The 21,124-nt window shown below is 41.9% G+C and overlaps 1 protein-coding gene across 2 annotated transcripts in view; it reads left to right on the top strand.

Annotated features, from left to right (window-relative positions):
• Positions 1–21,124, top strand: part of MYOF (myoferlin) — a 188,516-nt gene that overhangs the window by 31,408 nt on the left and 135,984 nt on the right. For both annotated transcript variants that reach the window (XM_006831148.1, XM_006831147.1), the window contains exons 4-5: positions 14,718–14,826; positions 16,149–16,236. In XM_006831148.1, coding sequence (XP_006831211.1) covers positions 14,718–14,826; positions 16,149–16,236 — 197 coding nt within the window. The remainder of the gene's footprint in view (positions 1–14,717; positions 14,827–16,148; positions 16,237–21,124) is intronic.

The raw sequence follows: 21,124 nt of genomic DNA, 5'->3' as shown, positions 1-21,124 counted from the left end.
TTAGATATGTTGAAATTCTTTTAACCAGCGGCCAGACCTTCCAGCGTTTATTCTACTCATGTGTGTGTCTGTCTGTTTGGATTGGGGACCAGGATGTGAAAATTCTGGGACTATAGAATTAGAAAAAGAAAAGGGACAAGGCTAGGTTGTGAAATATGCCAACTTCTTAGGCAAAGGTTTTAAAATTTGAAATACCATGAAGACTGGTTTGGCGGGGCAAAGCGTGGTATTACTTGAAAGTTTTACTTCCTGGTACACAAAAGACTTTGTCTTCAAGCTTTTTATGCGTTTATTTCTTCCATTAGTGGGACTCCTGTATTTGACCCTCCCATATGTAAGTGTGATAGTGCCTTTGTTACGGTGGTCCCAAGACCTATCTCCCTCTTCTCCCGATGGTGGGCCTTGAAGAGGAATGAATACATAGTTCACAGTTTAGGCAGAATATTTTTAGCTGAAGTAAACCTAAACCAGAAACAGATGTTGCTGTGGAACAGAACTCAAGAGCTGTGAATCCTATTTAGGTCCATATTTTCAATAAAGCAACAAAATTGTGAAAAGATCACAGCTGTCTCTAAATGTTGAAGGGAGTGATTGAACCCCAGAGTTGGGAGAGGGGAATTCAATAGATAGTTACGATTTTGTGTCAACTTGACCGGGACCGGATTCTCAGTAGGTTTGCAGTTAACATGAGTTTTAATATAGTATAATTACTGCCATAATATGATATGCTATAATTAATAAAGTTAAAGGACGTTTCCTTGGGGGTGTGGCCTGCAACATCTTTCATCTTACAAATATAAAAAGAGAAGTGAGCAGAGATTAGAGGGGCCTACCACCACCAATGGAGTCCTGGTGTGGCGCTGTGGGCTAATGCACCAGACTGTAAAGCTGTTTGAACTGTAAGGTCAGCAGTTCAAGCTCACCAGGTGCTCCTCGGAAACTCTATACAGGGTCACTATGGGTCGGAACCGACTCGACGGCACTTAAAAACAACAACCAAACTACCACCAAGGAGGAAGAACCAGGAGTGGAATGCATCCTTTGGACCTGAGGTGTCTACACATGAAGCTCCTAGATCCAGGGGAAGATTGATGCCAAGAAGCATGGAGCTCACCAAGGAATTCTGGGCCTGCAGATGCTGAAAGGAGACAGACTTTTCCCTAGAGCTGGCAAACAGAGAAAGCCTTCCCAGAGGCGCACTCTGAATTTGAATCTCTAGCCTCCTAAGTGTGAGACAATGAATTTGTTTGCTAAACCACCCTCTTATGATATTTCTATATAGCAGTACTGATAACTAGGACAGTATACATTTAAGACCTTACAAAAACGGTGGGCCATAGCCCAGAAAAACCAAAAAAAGGTATTTCATAGTGACAGTAGCAGTAATTATTTACTAATTGGTCTTTGGAGAATGATCTCTTGGGGAGGAAGCTTTGTGTCCTATAAATAATTTGTTGGTTCACTGGACTAACTTTAGTAATATATTACCTTTGTTGTTTCTTGTTAGGTGTCATCGAGTTGGTACCGACCCATAGCGACCTTATGCACACCACCTCTCGTATGACAGTTTGTTGTACTGTGGTGGCTTGTGAGTTGCTGTGATTCTGAAAGCTATGCCACCGGTATTTTAAATACCAGTAGGGTCACCATGGTGGACAGATTTCAGATGAGCTTCCAGATGAAGACAGACTAGGAACAAGGAGTGATGAACTATTTCCAAATATTTGGTCACTGAAAATATATTACCTTATTAATTTATTAATTCAACACGTGCTTACCAACCATGTACTGGTCACTTCTCAGGCACTAGGCTACTCTGTGTCTTTCATGAAATTTACATCTGAATGGAAGGAATAAATAACAAACAATAAACACACAAAGTATGTTACATGGTCACAATTACTGAAAAGAAAGATAAAGCAGGGTAAAAGGAGAGAAAATGGATGTACACGGTATGTGTGTGTAAGGGCTATTGTATAAGAATTTATTTTATACAGTAAGGGGAGTTGTTTTATAATGAAGTATCTTATACGAACTATGACTTCATTCAGATTCCACTAAATTGGATTTTAGAAAATTCCATTTACTTCTGGTCTAACTGAAATAAAAAATGGTTTCCCAAACAGATCAGCGATGTTCGCAGCATTGAGGAGGGGAGGGAGCTATAGAAAAACCGGGTTTTAAGAACTTTGCACAGTGATTAAATGGAAATGGGTGTGTGTGGTTACAAAGGGTTCTTATCTGTTCATTCCTGCCTGCCCAGACCGCTGCTAGATAAAACTACCTTCCTGTGATTTAGGTTGTATGTGGGTTCAGACCAGCCTTCCTGACAAGTATTGACCTAGAGTCACATTTTATATGTCTACTATGAATCACTTTTTCTACAGTATTATCAGTAATACTAGTAGAGGACAGCTGTGAAGCACTTAACTCCATCATCCCTGTGCGTCATTGTAGTGGTACATGTGGTAGGACCTATCAATAGTGCCATTTTACAGATGAGGAAACTGAGAAGTTAGTCAGTCTGCATACAGCCTACTGAGTCTGAATTAGACAGGTCTGCCTAGGTGCTGCTGTAAGATAAGCACTGGACTGTAAGATCAGCAGTTCAAATCCACTAGACCCTTTGCTGGAGAAAGATGGGGCTGTCTGATCCCATAAAGTTTCGTTGTCTTGGAAACCCTGTCATTGTGAGTCATGTGAGTCAGAATCAAATGGATGGCAGTTGATTTTTCTGTGGTTATTTAGCTCCAGAGCTCTTGGGGAAGGCTGTCTCTCTCTCTTTGCTGACTGTGGGGAATGAACCTTGTCTCCTTGCAGCGACTGTAGGCCCAGCATTCCTTGGAAATCTCCATGTGTCTTGGAATCAATCTTCCCCTGCATATAGAAGCATTGGAAGGACCCCAGGTCCAAAGAGTACACTCCACTGCTGGCTCTTCTATTTTGGTGGTAGTAAGTCCCTCTGGGAGTCCTGGTGTGTGTTAATATGCTGGACTGCAAAGTCAGTTTGAACCGCAAGGTTAGTGATTCAAGCTCACTAGCCACTCCTCAGAAACCCTACACAGGGTCGCTATGAGTTGGAACCAACTCAACGGCACCTGACAACAACAGGTCCCTCTGATCTCTGCTTACTTCACTGTCCTTGGATCTCACCAGTAAAAGATGCTGCAGACCACACCCCAAAAGGGAAGAACATGCTCAACATTTTTCAAGCTGAGGGAACTAAAGAAAAAATTCAAACCTCGGCTTGAGGTATTGAAGGATTCTATGGGCAAAATACTGAATGATGCAAAAAGCATCAAAAGAAGATGGAAGGAATACAGAGTCACTGTACCAAAAAGAAATGGTCAGTGTTCAACCATTTCAAAAGGTAACATATGATCTAGATTCAATGATGCTGAAGGAAGAAATCCAAGATGCATTGAAATCATTGACAATGAACAAGGCACCAGGAACTGATGGAACACAAATTGAAATCTTTCAACAAACTGATGTAGCACTGGAGGCACTCACTCATCTATGCCAAGAAATTTGGGAGACAACTACCTGACCAATTTACTGGACCCAGTGGAATGTGGAAATCATCAGACAATATCATTGATTTCCCATGCGAGTTAAGTTTTACTAAAGATAATGCAAAAATGGCTGCAACCATACATTGACAGAAAACTTCCAGAGATTCAAGCCAGATTCGGACAAGGACGTGGAATGAGGGATATCATTGCTGATGTCAGATGGATCTTGGTTGACACCAGACAATACCAGAAAGTTGTTTATCTGTGCTTTATTACCTACACAAAGCTTTCGATTATGTGGATCATGACAAGCTATGGACAACATTGCGAAGAACGTATATTTTGGAAGACTTCATTGTGCTCATGATGAACCTGTACATAGACCAAGAGGCAGTTGTTTGAACAGAACAAGGGAACACTGAATGGTTTACAATTAGGAAAGGTGTGCGCCAAGGTTATATTCTTTCACCATACTTATTCAATCTGCATACTGAGCAAATAATCTGAGAAGACGGAGTCTATGAAGAAAAACGTGGCATCAGGATTGGAGGAAGACACATTAACAACCTGTGATTTGCAGAGGATATTTGGACTTAAAATACTGTTGGAGATCAAAGACCATACTCTCAATGTAAAGAAAACAAAGATTCTCACCACTGGACCAATAAACAATATTCTTATCAATGGAGAAAAGATTGAAGTTATCAAAGACTTTATTTTGCTCAGATCAGTCATCAACACTCATGGAAACAGCAGCCAAGAAATCAAATGACATATTGCATAGGCAAATCTGCTGCACAAGACTTCTTTAAAGTGTTGAAGAGCAAAGATGTCAGTTTAAGGACTAAGGTGCGCCTGACCCAAGCCATGGTATTTTCAATAACCTCATATGCATGTGAAAGTTAGATAGTAAATAAGGAAGATCGTAGAAGAATTGATGCATTTGAGTTATGGTGTTGAAGGAGAGTCTTGAAAGACCTATGGACTGCCAAAAGAATAAATAGATCTGTGTTGGAAGTACAGCCAGAGGGCTCCTTGGAAGCCAAGATCGTCAGACTTTGTATCTCATACTTCAGACATGTCAGGAGGGACTAGTCACTGGAAAAGGTAAATCATGTTTGGTAAAGTGGAGGGTTGGAGAAAAAGAGGAAGACCCCCAACAAGATGGTTTGGCACAGTGGCAACATCAATGGGCAATGATTCATTCTATTGTTCATAGGGTTGCTATGAGTCAGTACTGACTCAATGGCACCTAACAACAACAATAGGGTTTCTGAGGCTTGTAAATCTTTTGGGGAGGAGAAAGCTTGAAGCAGCTGGTAGGCTCAAACTAGTGACCTTGTGGCTAGCAGTCCAGTATTTTAAAACTAGGAAGCTGTGTTACATGAGGTCATTATTAGTGGAAACCAACTCAACATTCCTAATAACAGTTATTATATTGAACTTGTTTTTAAATGCCTTTTTTTTCAAACTACACACATCCTCCTCTGTCTCCCAGATCCTGTAATGCTGGCCCCCACCCCCACTTCTGTCCCATTAAGAATCACTGTTTTAGACCATTCTTCCTCACAATCATGGTAATTTCTAAGAATGCCAAGAATGTACTAAGGAGAAAGTCTGACTCAAAGTCCTGGGAATTTATATTTTAGCAAACACTGGAGATTCTCACAAGCAGGAGGGTCTGGGGAATCACGTTCTAAGACATCTTTTATGAGCTAATGTTGAGGACAAGGGTGAGCCCTCTGGGAGACTCAGGAGGGTTCCCCTCCCCAGAGCAAGGAGACAGAGAAGCAAGGAGGTGCCCTGGCAGGGGTGTTTTTTGCGTCCCCAGGGTTCCCTGTGATAGGATCTACTGCCTTAATTGTTGCTGCTACTCTCCTACTGCTCTGGTTGAAAACCAGCTGTGTGCTGGATTCTCCCACATTGTGGATCAGGACCAGGGGAGGAGGTGGATGGAGCATTGGTCCAGGAAAGAGGATATGTGAGGAGGGGAGACAAGGCTCAGCACAGAACCCTACAGGCCTTAACAAAAACCAGCCAACCCAAACAAAAACAGTTACTTGTCAAGTTAATATCAAATGTACACCTCATCTGAGTAGAACTGTACTTTATAGTGTTTTCCATGTCTGAATATTTGGCAGTAACTTACCAGGCACCTCTGACCAGATTGAACTACTAACCTTTAGAGTGAATGTGTTCATCATTTGTACCTCTCCCCAGGCCCTAGAGGTCGGCTGAAATGACGAAATTCAGATAGCTGAGAGCCAAGTGTTTCAAAGACTAGACAGAACGTGATCCTCTCAGGTTTTCTACAAGGACCTGGGAGCAACTCAGAAAAGTGTTGTCCCTGGGCAAGTTGGGTATTGTTACTCCCCGTCAGAGACTGGCAGTTGAAACTGTGCTGCTGTCCCCAAGGCACAAAATGTAACATGTGACTTATTTTCCAGCTTCCAATGTATTTTTCCTTTGTTTGTGAAGGAATTTCCAGTAAACCCTCCTCCAGTAATTCATGTGGGCTGTGCTCACAGAAGAACAACTTAATATAAGTAAATTATCCAAGAACCCAGCCAGCAAAACCCTTATCCATGGCTGTGCGGACGTTTGGGCTAATGCTTTCTTTTTTCTCCAGTGAACACAGCTAGAGAAGTTGTTAACTAACAGATGCATGACTAGTTTATAATTAAACTCATTTTCTTGGAGTCCAGCGCATTAACCCTCAGTGCCTTACCAGGACTCCTATTTTCCCCTAGTCATAATTATCAAGTTGGTGCTCCAAACCATTGCTTAGAATTAGTTCAATGTCCCATAGAGAGTCGACTAGAAATTGTATGAACATTCATGGAGTGAAAGAAATAGGAGTATGGCTGGCTTTTTATTCATCTTGTAACACATCTGCACTTTATTAATTCCACAAGTAAAGCTGGAAAGACAAAGGCCTTGAAATCATTTCGCGTATAAAGTTTCCTTTTGAGACCATGGTCCATCTGTTTTAATGTTGGGTGACTCCACAGAGAGACTTATTTTTCCACAAACTACAAGGCAAAGCTTCCCCATTACTCTCACCCTGTAACAGTCTAGCATATTTATAGCATTAGTAATATGAAAGAGAAAAGAGTCTTGGTTGAATGTCACCTCCTTTAAAGGAAATTGTCTTGTATTCTGACTAAGCTGTTCTTATCCCCTGTGTAGGAGGCCCAGTCATCCCTGCTTAAGTCTCTCACATTATTTTGTAACCAGGCAACATCCCAGAAAACAGGCCAGGCCAAGCATGCCCTCTGAGTTGCTGCAGTTCCCAGATTTACCTGTAGGGGATGCTTTCTTCAAGTGACAGTTAAAGCTCTTAAGAAGTTGTAATTTCATATATTTCTTCAACACAGCCTACCTATAGAAATATCTTTGGGATTAAAGTCTTTCTATGCTTTCATCTAAACTCACTATGTTTATTTCAGAGGGAAGAATGTATATGTACACACACTTGAACAATTTTCTTTTACAAGGAGCCTTCAAAAAGTTCATGGAAAAATAAAAATGAAAAGATAATGGAATTTTTCCACAAACTTTTTAAAGTTCCCTCAAACCTTTTTCCTCTATAAAAGCACCAACATTTTATGATATAAAAGCAAAAGTTTAGAACTGAGATTATAGATTTGTGAAAGAGGGAATTGAGGTTAGATGGAATTGGCTGTTCTACTCCATTCCAGTTCAGTTATCTGTTACTACCTTCTCTGGTAGTGTAGTGGTTACGAGTCGGGCTGCCAACCTCAAGGTCAGCAGTTCGAAACTACCAGCTGTTCCGTGGGAGAAAGATGAGGCGTTCTACACCTGTAAAGATTTACAGCCTTGGAAACCCTGTGCAGGGTCACTATGAGTCGGAACCGACTCCATGGTACTTAACAACAACAACAACAACCTTCTCAAAGGGAAGGGAAAGCCGCAGATATCCCTTGAGTCCGAAGGGAAGTTGTAAACCCATTTAGGGTCATAAAGTTTGTTTTAGGCAAGCCTGTTTCTCCAGATAACCACAAGTCCCATTACTCTCATCTACTCACACATGGATGTGCTTCTCATCTCTGATTCAGTCTAACCTTTCTCCCTTATACTGTTGTTGTTGTTGTTAAGTGCCGTCGAGTCGGTTCTGACCCATAGCGACCCTGTACAGGATTTCTGAGGCTGTAAATCTTTACGGGAGCAGAACGCCTCATCTTTCTCCCGTGGAGCTGCTGATAGTTTCGAACTGTTGGCCTTAAGGTTCGCAGCCCGATTCGTAACCACTACGCTACCAGAGCTCCTTACACTGTAGGAATTTACAATTGACCCTTGACATTATCTGCAAACACCTTCTTGACAGCAAAACTCTGCTTAGCATTCTGGATTGTCCAACATGGAAATATTCTACAGTGTTTTTTCCTTAAATCAGAGAACACAGGCTTTAAGAGAAAATAATATTAGCATGAACGTTTCCTAAATAGACATATGTTAAATCCTCACATATACAAACCCAGTTGCAGACTTTCAGAGCTGAAAAGTTGAAATTTTTTTTCTGTTTTATTTTTGACAAACAAATATCTGCTTGTTTGCCAATAATAAAACAGACTTAGGGTATTGGGTGACTTGACCAAGGTCTCAAAAGAAATTGGGATAAAGAGTTAGAGAGCTATCTTACTCTGAGTTGTTGTTGTTATGTGCCGTGGAGTCAGTTCCGACTCATAGTGACCCCTGTACAGGGTTTCCGAGGCTGTAAATCTTTATAGGAGCAGAAAGCCTCATCTTTCTCCCACAGAACAGCTGACAGTTTCAAACTGCTGACCTTGTGGTTCGCAACCCGATTCGTAACCACTATACAGTAAGTCTCAACCCAAGTGATTTTGCAACCCCCAGGGAGTACCTGACATTGTCTGGGATGTTTTTGGTTATCACAACTAGGAACCTGTTAATGGCCTGTCGTGGGTAGAGTCCATGGACAGGGCAGCCTCCCACAGCCAAGAATTTACCAGTTCAAAATATCAGTGCAGAGACTGAGAAATGCTACTCTGACCCCAAGTCAACATCATTCCAAAATGTCGTACTGTTTGTTCTAAGATTTATTTATTGCTGATAGAGATTCAGGTCATTCTGACTTTAGCGAAAGCAAATCAGGACATGTTCAAGCGTGCAATGTTATTATCTTAATCGTAGATTAGTCTATGAATCATGGGAATTATGGAGAATGAAACCGAGTTTATGTTTCCACATCTCTCAGGGCAAATGTCTCATTTAGGCATTAATACTAGTCAGCTGACTTTGAAGCCTGTACTTTTCACATTTTGTTCTTCTTAAAACTCAGTTAGCCATCCCCCATGGTTTAATGCCCTAGTCTAAAAATGTGGAAAGCAGCTTTCCTCAGGTTGAGAGAGATTTGAAAGAAATTTCACCAGAGACTCACTTGGTGTGTGAGTCATTTGTGTCATCTGTTAAAGATGGAGTAGCATTAGGTCAGAAGAATCAAAATTCAAGTGAGGAGAAAACATACTAGTTAGACAATCCAAGAATAACACAAAGCAACAGCTTGGCAATGATCCAAACTCAATTAGTAATCCAGCTAACTGGAATACTAAATCAATAATTATGGTCATTGTTGTACTTGAAGTTCTTAAACTAGTCAAAGGAGAATGAGGACTTTTGTTTTTGTTTGGCTTTGGTTTATTGGTTTTTAAACGAAACAAGAAATTCCTGGCAGGTACGGGTGGAGTTGAGGTCAGGTGTTTATGTGGCAGGTGTGGAAGTGTTTTGACAACCCCAGATCCAGCTCAGTTATCTACACATTCTACAGTGACTATAAGGCTGACCATAGATATCATGATAAATGGAAAAAAGAATGAAATTATCGAAGACTTCATTTTGCTTGAGTCCACTGTCAACACTTATGGAAGCAACAATCAAGAAATCAAACGACCTATCACATTAGCCACATCTGCTACATGAGACCTCTTTAAAGTGTTCAAAAGCAAAGATGTCAGTTTGAGAACTAAGGTGTAACTGACCCAAGCCATGGTATTTTCAGTAACCTCATATGCATGCGAAAGTTGGACAATGAATAAGGAAGATTGTAAAAGAATTGATGCATTTGAGTTATGGTGTCGGAGAATATTAAAAGTACCATGTGCTGCTTGAAAAACAAAGAATTCTGTTTTGGAAGTACAACCAGAATGCTTCTTAGAAGCCAAGATGACGAGATTTCATCTCTCATACTTTGGACATGTTATCAGGAGGGACCAGTCTGTAAAGAAGGGCATCATGTTTGGTAAAGTGGAGGGTCAGTGGAAAAGAGGAAGACCCCCCAAGGAGATGGATTGGCATAGTGGCAGCAGCAGTGGGCTCAAGCGTAACAACAATTGTGAGGATGGCACAGGAATGGGCAGTGTTTTGTTGTGTTGTGCATCGGATCATTATGAGTCGGAACTGACTTGACGGCACCTAACAACATTAAAGACATTGATCTTGAATCTTCAATGAACACTAGTAAAAGAAACATGCCAGTTAGATTGGGATGAGTTATGGGAAGGTTTCCTGGTGTAGGAGAAGAAAACTTGCCTCATTCCCTAACTCCCAGCTTTTCCTGAATGACTTCATAACCTCTGGAACTTGTTCAGACTGGAGAGAGGCAGTCCTCACTGAGATTCCATCAGGAGCCAACAGAACCTGTCATAATAGCCCAGGTACAATGCGAGTGGGTTAGCTAAGCGATTCTTCATTGACACAGGACAGAATGCTCCTTTGGGAGAAAAGTATATCCATTCTTTCCCCACCACTCTTAAAGGCCAAGTTAATCAAGAGGGCAATTTCTATATTACAGTTTCTAAAAAACTACTGTACTCTGTAAGATCCGATGAATTCTCAGCAGTCTTGTTATTGCCACTGAGTCAGTTCTGATTCATAATGTCCCTGTGCAGAGTTCCTGAAGTGTGTTTAAACCACTGACCTTGTGGTTAGCAGTCCAGTGATGTTCCTACAGTACCACACCAGGTCTGAGAGGCCTATCACAGACGGAAAGAATTCACTTTAGTTTGTCAGGAGGCAGTATTTCTCTTTCACATGGTCAACAACAGATTGTGCTTGTGATTTTGGAAGAGCTGAGAATTCAGCAATATTGTTCAGTGTGTCATGTGATGTTTTAAACTCTTCCAAAAAACCACATACAAACAGTTCAGAATATTGGGTAGCTTGGGTGAAACAGTTGTTGTTGTTGCTATGTGCTTTGGAGTGGGTTCCGACTCATAGTGACCCTGTACAGGATTTCTGAGGTTGTAAATCTTTACGGGAGCAGAAGGGCTTATCTTTCTCCCATGGAACAGCTGGTAGTTTAGAACTACCGGCCGTGAGATTAGCAACCCGATTCATAATCATTACGCTACCATATCTCCTTTGGGTGAAACAGTGACCATAGCAATTTTCCCATCTTGCGCAGTATCGGGTATCCATTCCCAGAAACTGAAGTTACCTACTAATATTACCAAGTCACTGGATGTGTGTGGTTGGGTTTCTGACTGGGCTGAGGTGTGAGTTGTTGTTGTTGTTGTTGTTAAGTGCTGTGACCCTGTGTAGGGTTTCTGAGGCTTTAAATCTTCACGGGACCAGAAAGTCTCATCTTTCTCCCATGGACTGGATTGTTGTTGTTGTTGTTAAGTGCTGTGACCCTGTGTAGGGTTTCTGAGGCTTTAAATCTTCACGGGACCAGAAAGTCTCATCTTTCTCCCATGGACTGGATTGTTGTTGTTGTTGTTAAGTGCCGTCGAGTCGATTCCGACCCATAGCGACCCTGTATAGGGTTTCCAAGGAGTGACTGGTGAGCTTGCGGCCTCAAATTGTGAACTTTGTGGTTTGTGGTTTGTGGTTCATAATTCAGTGCTTATCCCATGGAGCCTCCGCACTCCGGGGCCCAGGTAGGGGAGGAGAATATGGTCTATACGTGCCGACTTTAAAAGGATGTGCTCAAGTGTACACCTACTTTCACTTCCTGATTTTTCAAGAAGCTGTACTACATTTTAAAATAAAATAAACATTTCTCAATAAGATGAACTTTCCCTTTTTTTCTTTTTGCCAGAAAGCCCAGAGTTTCCTTTACATTTAACCACAGTTTCCTAGTTGTTTTATTTATTTATTTCAGTATAAGGAATTGTTTCTATCACGTTAAAGACTTGATGGTTAGTTTTCTATTTTGATGCTTATAATTTTCAGTTCTAGCATTTCTGCTATTTGTCAGTATAAAGCCACTGCAAATGTAGACAAGGTATACAAAACTGACATTTCAGAAATCTTTCTAGTTCCCTCTTCCTTTTCAGCACACCTTGAGCTTCCTTTGCCGTTTTGTTCCAATTCACAAAGGAAACTTCTTCAAACCACTCACTGTCACATCATATTTTATGTATCATCCCAAATTTTCAGACTATTTACCACTGATATACAGTTTTCTATTGACTTAAGTCCCTGGCAATGTTGGTCTCTAAATGTTATTGATGACAGGGCCCAAACTATAAAATGTTTTGGATAGTTACTCACGTATATATTAAATACCTATGCAAGGAGGGACCAGTCCCTGGAGAAGTGTCCCAGGAGGCAGTATTTCTCTTTCACATGGTCAACAAAAGTGGAGGGTCAGTGAAAAAGGGAAAGACCCCCAAGAAGACAAATTGGCACAGTGGCAGCAGCAACAGGCTCAAACGTGACAACCGTTATGAGAATGATGCAGGACCGGGCAATGTTTCGTTCTGTTGTGCACAGGGTCGCTATGAGTCAGAACCGACTCAATGACACCTAACAACAAGCAAGGACCCCTGGTGGTGTTGTGACTAAGCACTTAGTTGCTAATGAACAAGTTGGCAGTCTGCTTCCATAGATCATTGCCTTGGAAACCCTATGGGGCAGTTCTACTCTGTCCTATGGAGTTCTATGTTGTTGTTGTTGTTGTTAAGTGCCATCGAGTCAGTTCCGACCCATAGCGACCCTGTACAGGGTTTCTGAGGCTGTAAATCTTTACAGGAGCAGAAAGCCTCATCTTTCTTCCACAGAGCAGCTGGTAGTTTTGAACTGCTGACCTTGCGGTTCGCAGTCCGATTCGTAACCACTACGCTACCAGAGCTCCTAATGGAGTTCTATGAGTTGGGATCAATGTGACAGCAGTGAGTATGTTCTAGGCAAGGATAACTGTTGGTGCAGTTGCTAAGTGCTTGGCACTCACCAGAAGGTTGATAGTTCAAACCCTCATTCTGTTCCACAGGAGAAAGATGTAGCAGTCTATTCTGTAAAGATTAGAGTTGGAAAACCTGTGGGGCAGTTCTATTCTGTCTTATAGGATCTCTCTGAGTCAGGATCAATTCAGGAGAGATTTTACCCTGGCAGAGTCCCAGGGTGGTGCTATTAGAAAGGTTGGAGGTTCAAGTTCACCCAGAGTTGGAGGTTCAAGTTCATCAGAATAAGGACAGTGAGGAAGTGGTAGAGGTCAGAGGTCAGGTAAAAAGGGAAATATACACACGCACTTTTGGAGAAGGTTGTGCTCTTATTAAGTGCGTTTGAGTCACTTCCAACTCATAATGATTCTGTATAGGGTTTTTGAGGAGCCACTGGTGGACTTGAATCACCGACCTTGGGGTTAACCTACTGCTAACTGCAGTCCAGTGTTTAGCTTATAGCACCACACCAAGACTTCTCCCAAATCAAAGTACATTATCCTCATCAGCAAACTAACAACCTAACATATAAGTTGAGAAGGTCCTGGTATGGCACTGTGGGTTAATGCGCCAAACTGCAAGGTCAGTTTGAGCCACAAGATTGGTGGTTCAAGCTCACCAGTCACTCCTCAGAAACCTTATACAGGGTCACTATGAGTGGCACTTAACAACAATAACTTTGGGTGGGAGGTGGGATGGTGCATTTTTAGAGTAAAGTTTCACAAACCCTTTCAAATTTCTTACTGAATTTTGTGCTGTTTTTTTCTCTTCCTGGATTCTAGGGAGCTATATATGTTGTTGTTTTTGTTGTTAGGTACCATTGAATTGGTAACAACTCACAGCGACCTTATGCACAGCAGAACGAAACACTGCCCAATTCTGGGCTAACCTCACAATTGTTGCCAAGCTTGAGTCCATCGATATTGCCACTTTGCCAATCCATCTCGCTAGGGTCTTCCTCTTTTTCTCTGACCCTCTACCTTACCAAACATGATATCCTTCTCCAGCAACTGGTCCCTCCTGACAATATGTCCGAAGTATGAAAGACGAAGTGTGGTCATCTTGGCCTCCAAGGAGCACTCTAGCTGCACTTCTTCCACCACGGATCTGTTTTTTCTTTTGGCAGCCCATGGCACTTTCAATATTCTCCTCCAACACCATAACTCAAAAGCATCAATTCTTCTACGATCTTCCTTATTCACTGTCCAGCTTTTGCATGCATATTAGGTTATTTAAAATACCATGGCTTGGGTCAGGCGCACCCTAGTCCTCAAGCTGACATCTTTGCTCTTCAACACTTTAAAAAGTTCCTGTGCAGCAGATTTGCCTTATGCAATACATCGTTTGATTTCTTGACTGGTATATATAGTTGCTGGAGAAGGATATCATGTTTGGTAAGGTGGGGGGTCAGAGAAAAATAGGAAGACCCCCAGCGAGATGGATTGGTAAAGTGGCAGCATCAATGGGCTGAAGTGTGGCAGCAATCGTGAGGTTGGCCCAGGATTGGGCAGTGTTTTGTTCTGCTGTGAGTTGGTACCGACTCATTGGCACCTAACAACAACATATATAGTTAGTCTCTAGCTCTCCTCCGTCTATCTCACTGATTGAAATTTCATAGGTTTAACTCTTGAAATGCTTACTTGTTATGAAGAAGTAATGGCAGCTATTTCATTGCTGTTGTTAGTAAGTTTCGTTGAATCAGTTTCAACCCATAGCGATGCTGTATAGGGTTTCCAAGGAGCAGCTGGTGAGCTTGAACCGCTGACCTTATGGTTCAAACCGACTTTGCAGTCCAGCACATTAACCCACAGCACCACACCAGGACTCCATTGTATCATGCTTAATCATGCTTACTACCAAAACACCCTGAAAATGGCCCACATTATGAGGTGACTTAAATTGTAACAGAGGAGTAAGAATGGAATTGGGAAGTCTGATGAGTAAACGGAAGTGTGCCCCTTATTTAAATCTACTGTGTGCTTTGGCATTTCTCCTGCAGGTTAATTGGCACAGCGGCTGTATCCCTGAAGGACTTGATTGGTGACCAGAGCAGATCACTGCCCTACAAACTGACCCCACTGCTAAATGAAAAGGGCCAACAGACTGGGGTGAGCATTTTCCATTCCATACTGAATGGCTTTGAAATGAGATGCATAAGCAAAAGTTCCTTAAGAAAAGAGCACTAGTTTATAATTAGTTCACTTCCCAAAAAAACAGAAGCTGGTTTTGAGATAACAGACCCATTTACAAATGACTCCCTTTCTTCTGAGAAACCTTCCTAATTTTTGGTGTTAAAGTGCCTTCCTTTTATGAAATGATTTTGATAGTTGATGGCAATTGTAGAAAAGTAAAAGTTAGCAACCCTATGCTGATTCCCCCAGCAAACTGTTTTTTTGAAATTTTGTCGGTTTGTGAAATATAAAAACCTAGGAAACTCTGTCCTAAAATAACGCCCCATGTGAGGAATTGTTGTTGTTGTTGTTATGTGCCTTGGAGTTGGTTCCGACTCATAGCGACCCTGCACAGGGTTTCCGAGGCTGTTAATCTTTACGGGAATCTTTACGGGAGCAGAATGCCTCATCTTTCTCCCGCAGAGCAGCTGGTAGTTTCGAACTGCTGACCTTGTGGTTCGCAGCCCGATTCGTAACCACAACGCTACCAGAGCTCCTTATGTGAGAAATTATTGCAGATATTCCTAGCAGGAAAAACTGTATCGACTATAAGGAATGAATATGTTCCCTGCTTTCTGATAATGAAATTTACATAACGTTTTCTGTTTTACTTTTTGCTTTAGCTCTTAGGCCTCATTTTGTGCAAAAAGGATGGCAATTATGTTGAACTTCCCAATTTGCACATTGTTTCCTCTTTCATCAGACTGGATTCCCCATTTTTATTCTTAGTTTATCAATCACATTGTAAATGCATATTTTGTTGTTGTTAAGTGCTGTCAAGTTGGTTCTGACCCATAGCAACCCTGTGTAGGGTTTCCAACGAGCTGGTGGTGGGTTTGAGTCACTTAGAATTCTTCAGGTGGATAAGCAAACAAATCCATAATTTAAAGCAAACCTTTGTAACTGTATTCCTGGCCACCCCCAATCTAAGTTGGAGGTTCATTATAAGTTCATACTTGCTTGTTACAGCTTTACTTCAGTTTATGAGGTTGCCCCTCAGCAATGAATGATACACTTGACAACCTGTTATAGGTAACTCCATTCCCAGGCTGTAACTTTTTCCCACTCCACCTTGGCTGGAATGTGGGAAGATATAAACAGCCTAGCATATGTCCTCCTTTTCCTTTCTAGTCTTACTTTCTTATCCCCCTGTGCGCTCTTTCTAAGCCTTTGACTCCTGCTGAGTTGATTGGCAGCTAGTCTGTTAACAGTCTGATGTCCTACACTAATTTTGTCTGCTATGAATTTTTTCCACCCAGGCCACCATTGACTTGGTGATTGGCTATGATCCACCTTCAACTCCACATCCAAATGACCCAAGTGGAACCAGCATGCCAGACATGGGAGGTAAGTGAACCCTTCGGAAGACCTAGTCTATCCCCAGAGGAAACTACTATGAGGAAATTTCCGAAGAAAACCTTCCATGTTGTGATAATTACTATTGGTATAAGCTGAAGGTAGGAGGGAAGGGAAGATAGTCCATTACTGAACGACCTCCTAGTGAGCCTCAGGCACACACAGACTCCAAAGGAGTGACCTAGGCATGGCTTCAGGTTTGTAGCTTCCACCCAATCAGTTACCCCTGACTGAGGCTCAGAGAGGGGCCCCCTGCTCTTTCAGGGAGTCCCTTCACCTCTCAGGGTATGGGCCACCAGGCTGTGCCCCTGGGCCTCCAGGATCTGGTCAGTGCCCTTGGATTGGAGCCTCTCCCTAGCCCTGGATAGTGCCTCAGTCCTCTAACCAATTGTTTCCAAGCTACCACACATTCTCCTTGGTCATGAATTGTCAGTCATTCAGGGCCATCAGATCTGCTCTGAATGAGGACCCATCCTGGTTAGGGACTTAGGGGGCACCTGGGGCCTCAAGTCTGTGAGAGTCTAGAAGACAGGTTTTTCACACAGTGGACTTTCACCTCTTCTTGGCATTTTTCCAGTTGATGTGATTCAAAAAGCATTTCTGTCTCTTTCTCTGCCCTAAGAAGCATTACCAGCCTGACATGTGCACCAGGAGGCACTTGTCTACCACCCTCCCCTGCTGCCTTGAAACTCCCTGGCACTTGTTCCTGACAGGCTGAGCTCTTTGGCCACCTGTTTGGTCTACTCCACACTCACTGTAACACCTACTCGTCCTGCCCTATGGCATCTCTGCCCTGGTCCTGCCTGACTTGTTATGGTGACCCCAGTTACTTGCTCCCACTCACCCACACACTGCAGATAGCCCAATATTAATGCTTCAACCCATTTCTTGACCAAGTGATTGTAAATTCTAGCATGTGTTAGCTGACCCATTCTTACCTGGTGAGAGCTGTGATTGACATGAACAAAACACATTAGCAACACGCTCTGCACGTCACCCTCTATCTACCCAGCGCACCACTAGCATGCTACTTGGTCCTCAAATCCTCTCAGCCCACAAGAGTCCTTCAATGGCAAACTCTCTTTGTTGTCACAGTAGTGATGACCAATAAAACACAGAGGAAACAGTCCAGTACTGACCAGCACATCATCAGGTGCTAAACTATGTGGTCCAACCCATTTCCTTCCTTCTCCTATGCTGACATTGGCTGTCACCAGCTTTGCATTGATCTTAGATGGGCAGCAGGTACTTTCTGGCCTGAAGAAGGCAGCTCTGACTGGGGAGATATTTGCAGTGACCTCTGAATCAGGATAATTAGAACACCTTCAGTCTCACAGACATTGGCCTAAGTGCCACCCCCCCCCCTCCGTTTACTGGCAGATAAAAGGCGATTTCATCATCTTCACTCCATCCTAAGAGCGACTGTGTTAAATGAGCCCCTTTGTGTTAGCCTTTCAGCCAGACTTTTAGGGAAAAAAGAACTCTGGTTCATTCAAGTCAAAAGAAATCATAGAAAACTGGTTGAGTAAAAAATTGGTTTCTTGAATACCATTGCTAGACTCTGCAATGCTGAGTGATAAGAACTATCAGACACAGCTCCTCGCTTTCAGGAACTTTCTATCTAGGTTTGGAGACAAGACTTTTATCCAGAAAATTTAACATTGTGAGTTAAACTTTGAGCTCTGCCTGTTCTAGATTGGATTCTGCATTTATTGTTAGCTATGTACCCTGGGTAAGTCACTTAACCTTTCTGAATCGCAGCTTTCTTTTCTGTAAATTATGGATAATACTAGTACGTGTATCAGATGGTTTCTATGAGTGGTAAATAAGAGATTGTATATTAAGTGTTTAGCATCTGCCTAGCATACAATAAGTACTACATTCGTGGTAACTATTATTATTACAAAAACAATTCTAGATGGCTTGTAATCACGAGCCTCCTATGTATGAACGTTTGGCTGATTCTCCTAAAAAGCAGAGCTATCAGAAAAGAATGCTCTGGTTTGGCTTGCAGTTATGTTGAGATCAACAAATGCTTTAAAAAAGATGTTTTTGGTCTAGTGGACCAGAAAGTGTTGAAAACAAGCAATTTATCAAGCTATTCAGAGTGTGGAAACAGGCTCTGTTTCCTGAGATGGACCCATGTGAGCTCAAGTCCAGAAATCCAAGCATAGAAACATTTTCCTGAAGCAAAGGGTTACTTCCTTAGAAACAAGAAAAGCATCAACTCTTGAATTTTGGAATCCTGACTTGTATAAAAGGCTTACTCATTCAGCTGTTATCCAAAAGATTGAAGGTTCAAGTCCTCTCAGAAGGGCCTAGAAAAAAAAAGGCTTTCTGAAAAACCAGCCACTGAAAACACTGTGGAGTACTGTTTTGCTTCGACAAACCTGGGGCTGCAGTGATTCACTACTTGAACGTTTAAAATCCTTGTCTCCTAAGTTTCCCTTCAGCTGAGGCTCCTCCTCTTGTGCTTTCAGCACTGAAGCTCCAAGTGGTTCTTATGAGCTCCAAGGGCCCACCCTTCCCCTTCGGAAAATGACACACTGAGGTATAGTCAGCCAGGCTGGGGCAGCCAACATCTCTTTCCTCAGAAGTCCTCTAGAATCCCTGCTGCTGCTGAGATAGGAAACGAACCTGAACTTGGTTATTTTCATTTGGAGTTCAAACAAAGGAGGTTACTAAGTGTTGCAAAGAAGCCGAGCCTGCAGAACAGTTTCACTTCAAGTATGAAATGACCAAGTGAAATGTCTTGTGTTTAAAAATTGAACAGGTTTTTTTTTACTACGAAAGTGCCACCTTTATTTTATAACATGAATATTTGCCAAGACTAGATTAAGGGGTGTATTCCAAATGATACTTCAGAATTGGGCTAAAAGAAACTCTTCTCTTTTTTTTTTTCTTCTTAATTCAGCATCCTCTGGATGCTTTGAGAAAACAATGTATTTTTTCTATACTTAATAATTCAATTCAACTCAGCAATTTTTAAGTACTTACTACCGCTCTTGAAGGAGCTTTGGTAGTGTAGTGGTTACGAATCGGGCTGCAAACCTTAAGGTCAGCAGTTTGAAACTACCAGCAGTTCCACGGGAGAAAGATGAAGCTTTCTGTTCCCATAAAGATTTACAGCCTGGAAACCCTGTACAGGGTCGCTATGGGTCGGAACCGACTCGAAGGTACTTAACAACAACCTCTCTTGAAGCAGTACATTGACAAAGAGCTGCAAGAAGTTCAAGCTGGATTCAGAAGAGAATGTGGAATGAGGGATATCATTGTTGACATCAGATGGGTCTTGGCTAAAAGCAGAGGGTATGATTTGTTGAATGTAAAACTGATGCTCTGCTCTGTAAACCTTCACTCAATTCACAAAAGGTTAAAATAGTCAGTTATCAGTAGTTATCAACAGTGGTTCTCTTCAGAAGGATGAGATTCTGGTGAAAGATGTTTTCTTGTGCTTTATTGACTATCCAAAAACATTCAACTTTATGGATCATAACAAACTACAGATAACATTGCAAAGAATGGGAATTCCAGAACACTTAGTAGCGCTCATGAGGAACCTGTACATGATCAAGAGGCAGTCATTGCAATAAAACAAGAGATACTGAGTGGTTTAAAATCAGGGTCACTGTGGGCCAGGGTTGTGTTCTTTTATCATACTTATTCAAACTGCATGCTGAGCAAATAATCTGAGAAACTGTATTATATGAAGAACATGGCATCAGGATTGGAGGAAAACTCATTAATAACCTGCTATATGCAGATCGAAGACTACAGCCTTCAGTATGAATTGCACTTAAATGTAAAGAAAACGAAAATCCTTACACTGGACCAGTAAATAACATCATGATAAATGGAGAAAAGATTGACGTTGTAAAAGGCTTTTAAAATTTTTTTTTATTTTAAACTTTTTACTATGAATTGAGTGAAGGTTTACTGACAAGATCGTCAGCTTTACATTCACAAGTCATACACTTTGTTTCATCTCAATGATTCCAGTCCCCTCCAGGCAACAATTCTTCTGCTTCCTCTCTGTAATTCCTGTTTGCATTCCACCCCTCCCCCTACCCACCCCTTGAGCAGTCCAAGGTGGTGGTGTTCTATTTGTACTTTTAAACAACCTCTCAACAGCCTGTAGATTCAGGGGTTGGTGTCACGGGGTGGTACATGTACCAAAACGTTAAGAGGTTTAAATCCATCCAAAAGCACCTTGGAAGAAAGGCTTGGCGGTCTCCTTCTGAAATACCAGCCATTTGAAAACCTTATGGAGCACAGTTCCACCTCAAACACAGGGAATGTCCATGAGTTGGAATGGACGGCAACTGGCCCCAGGTTGGACAAACTTCTGTGTAAAGCACCAGACGACACATGTGTTTAATTTTGTAGCCTGTGTGAGCTCTGTTGCAGCTGCTCAACAGTGCTGTTGTTAAGTGCTGTTGGGTCGGATCCGACCCATAGCGACCCTATACAGGGTTTCCGAGGAGCAACTGGTGAGCTTGAACCGCCAACCTTGCAGTTCGACCGGCTTTGCAGTCTGACGCATTAACCCACATAGCCACAGTGCTTCTGCATAAATAATATGTAAACTAATGGGTCTCCCTCTGGTCCAATAAAACTATGGACACATGGATTTCATAAAAAAGATTTTTTTAAATTAGGGTATCTTCTTCTTCTTCTTCTTTTTTTTTTTAATTCTTATTGTAGATTGAGTGAAAGTTTACAGGGCAGATCATTAGTTTTACATTCAATAAAATAATCCCCTCCATGTACCATTAGTTAACAGTATTTCTTTCTATCCACTTTAGATTTTTAAAAACAAAAAACACTCAGGCATATATAATAATTTACATCTCCAAAGGGCACATTCTGCAAGTCTGCC

This window comes from Chrysochloris asiatica, unplaced genomic scaffold, assembly GCF_000296735.1.
Source record: "Chrysochloris asiatica unplaced genomic scaffold, ChrAsi1.0 scaffold00003, whole genome shotgun sequence".
Lineage (NCBI taxonomy): Eukaryota > Metazoa > Chordata > Mammalia > Afrosoricida > Chrysochloridae > Chrysochloris > Chrysochloris asiatica.
Note: the sequence above shows the minus strand (reverse complement) of the source record. Positions and strands in the feature narration are given on the sequence as shown.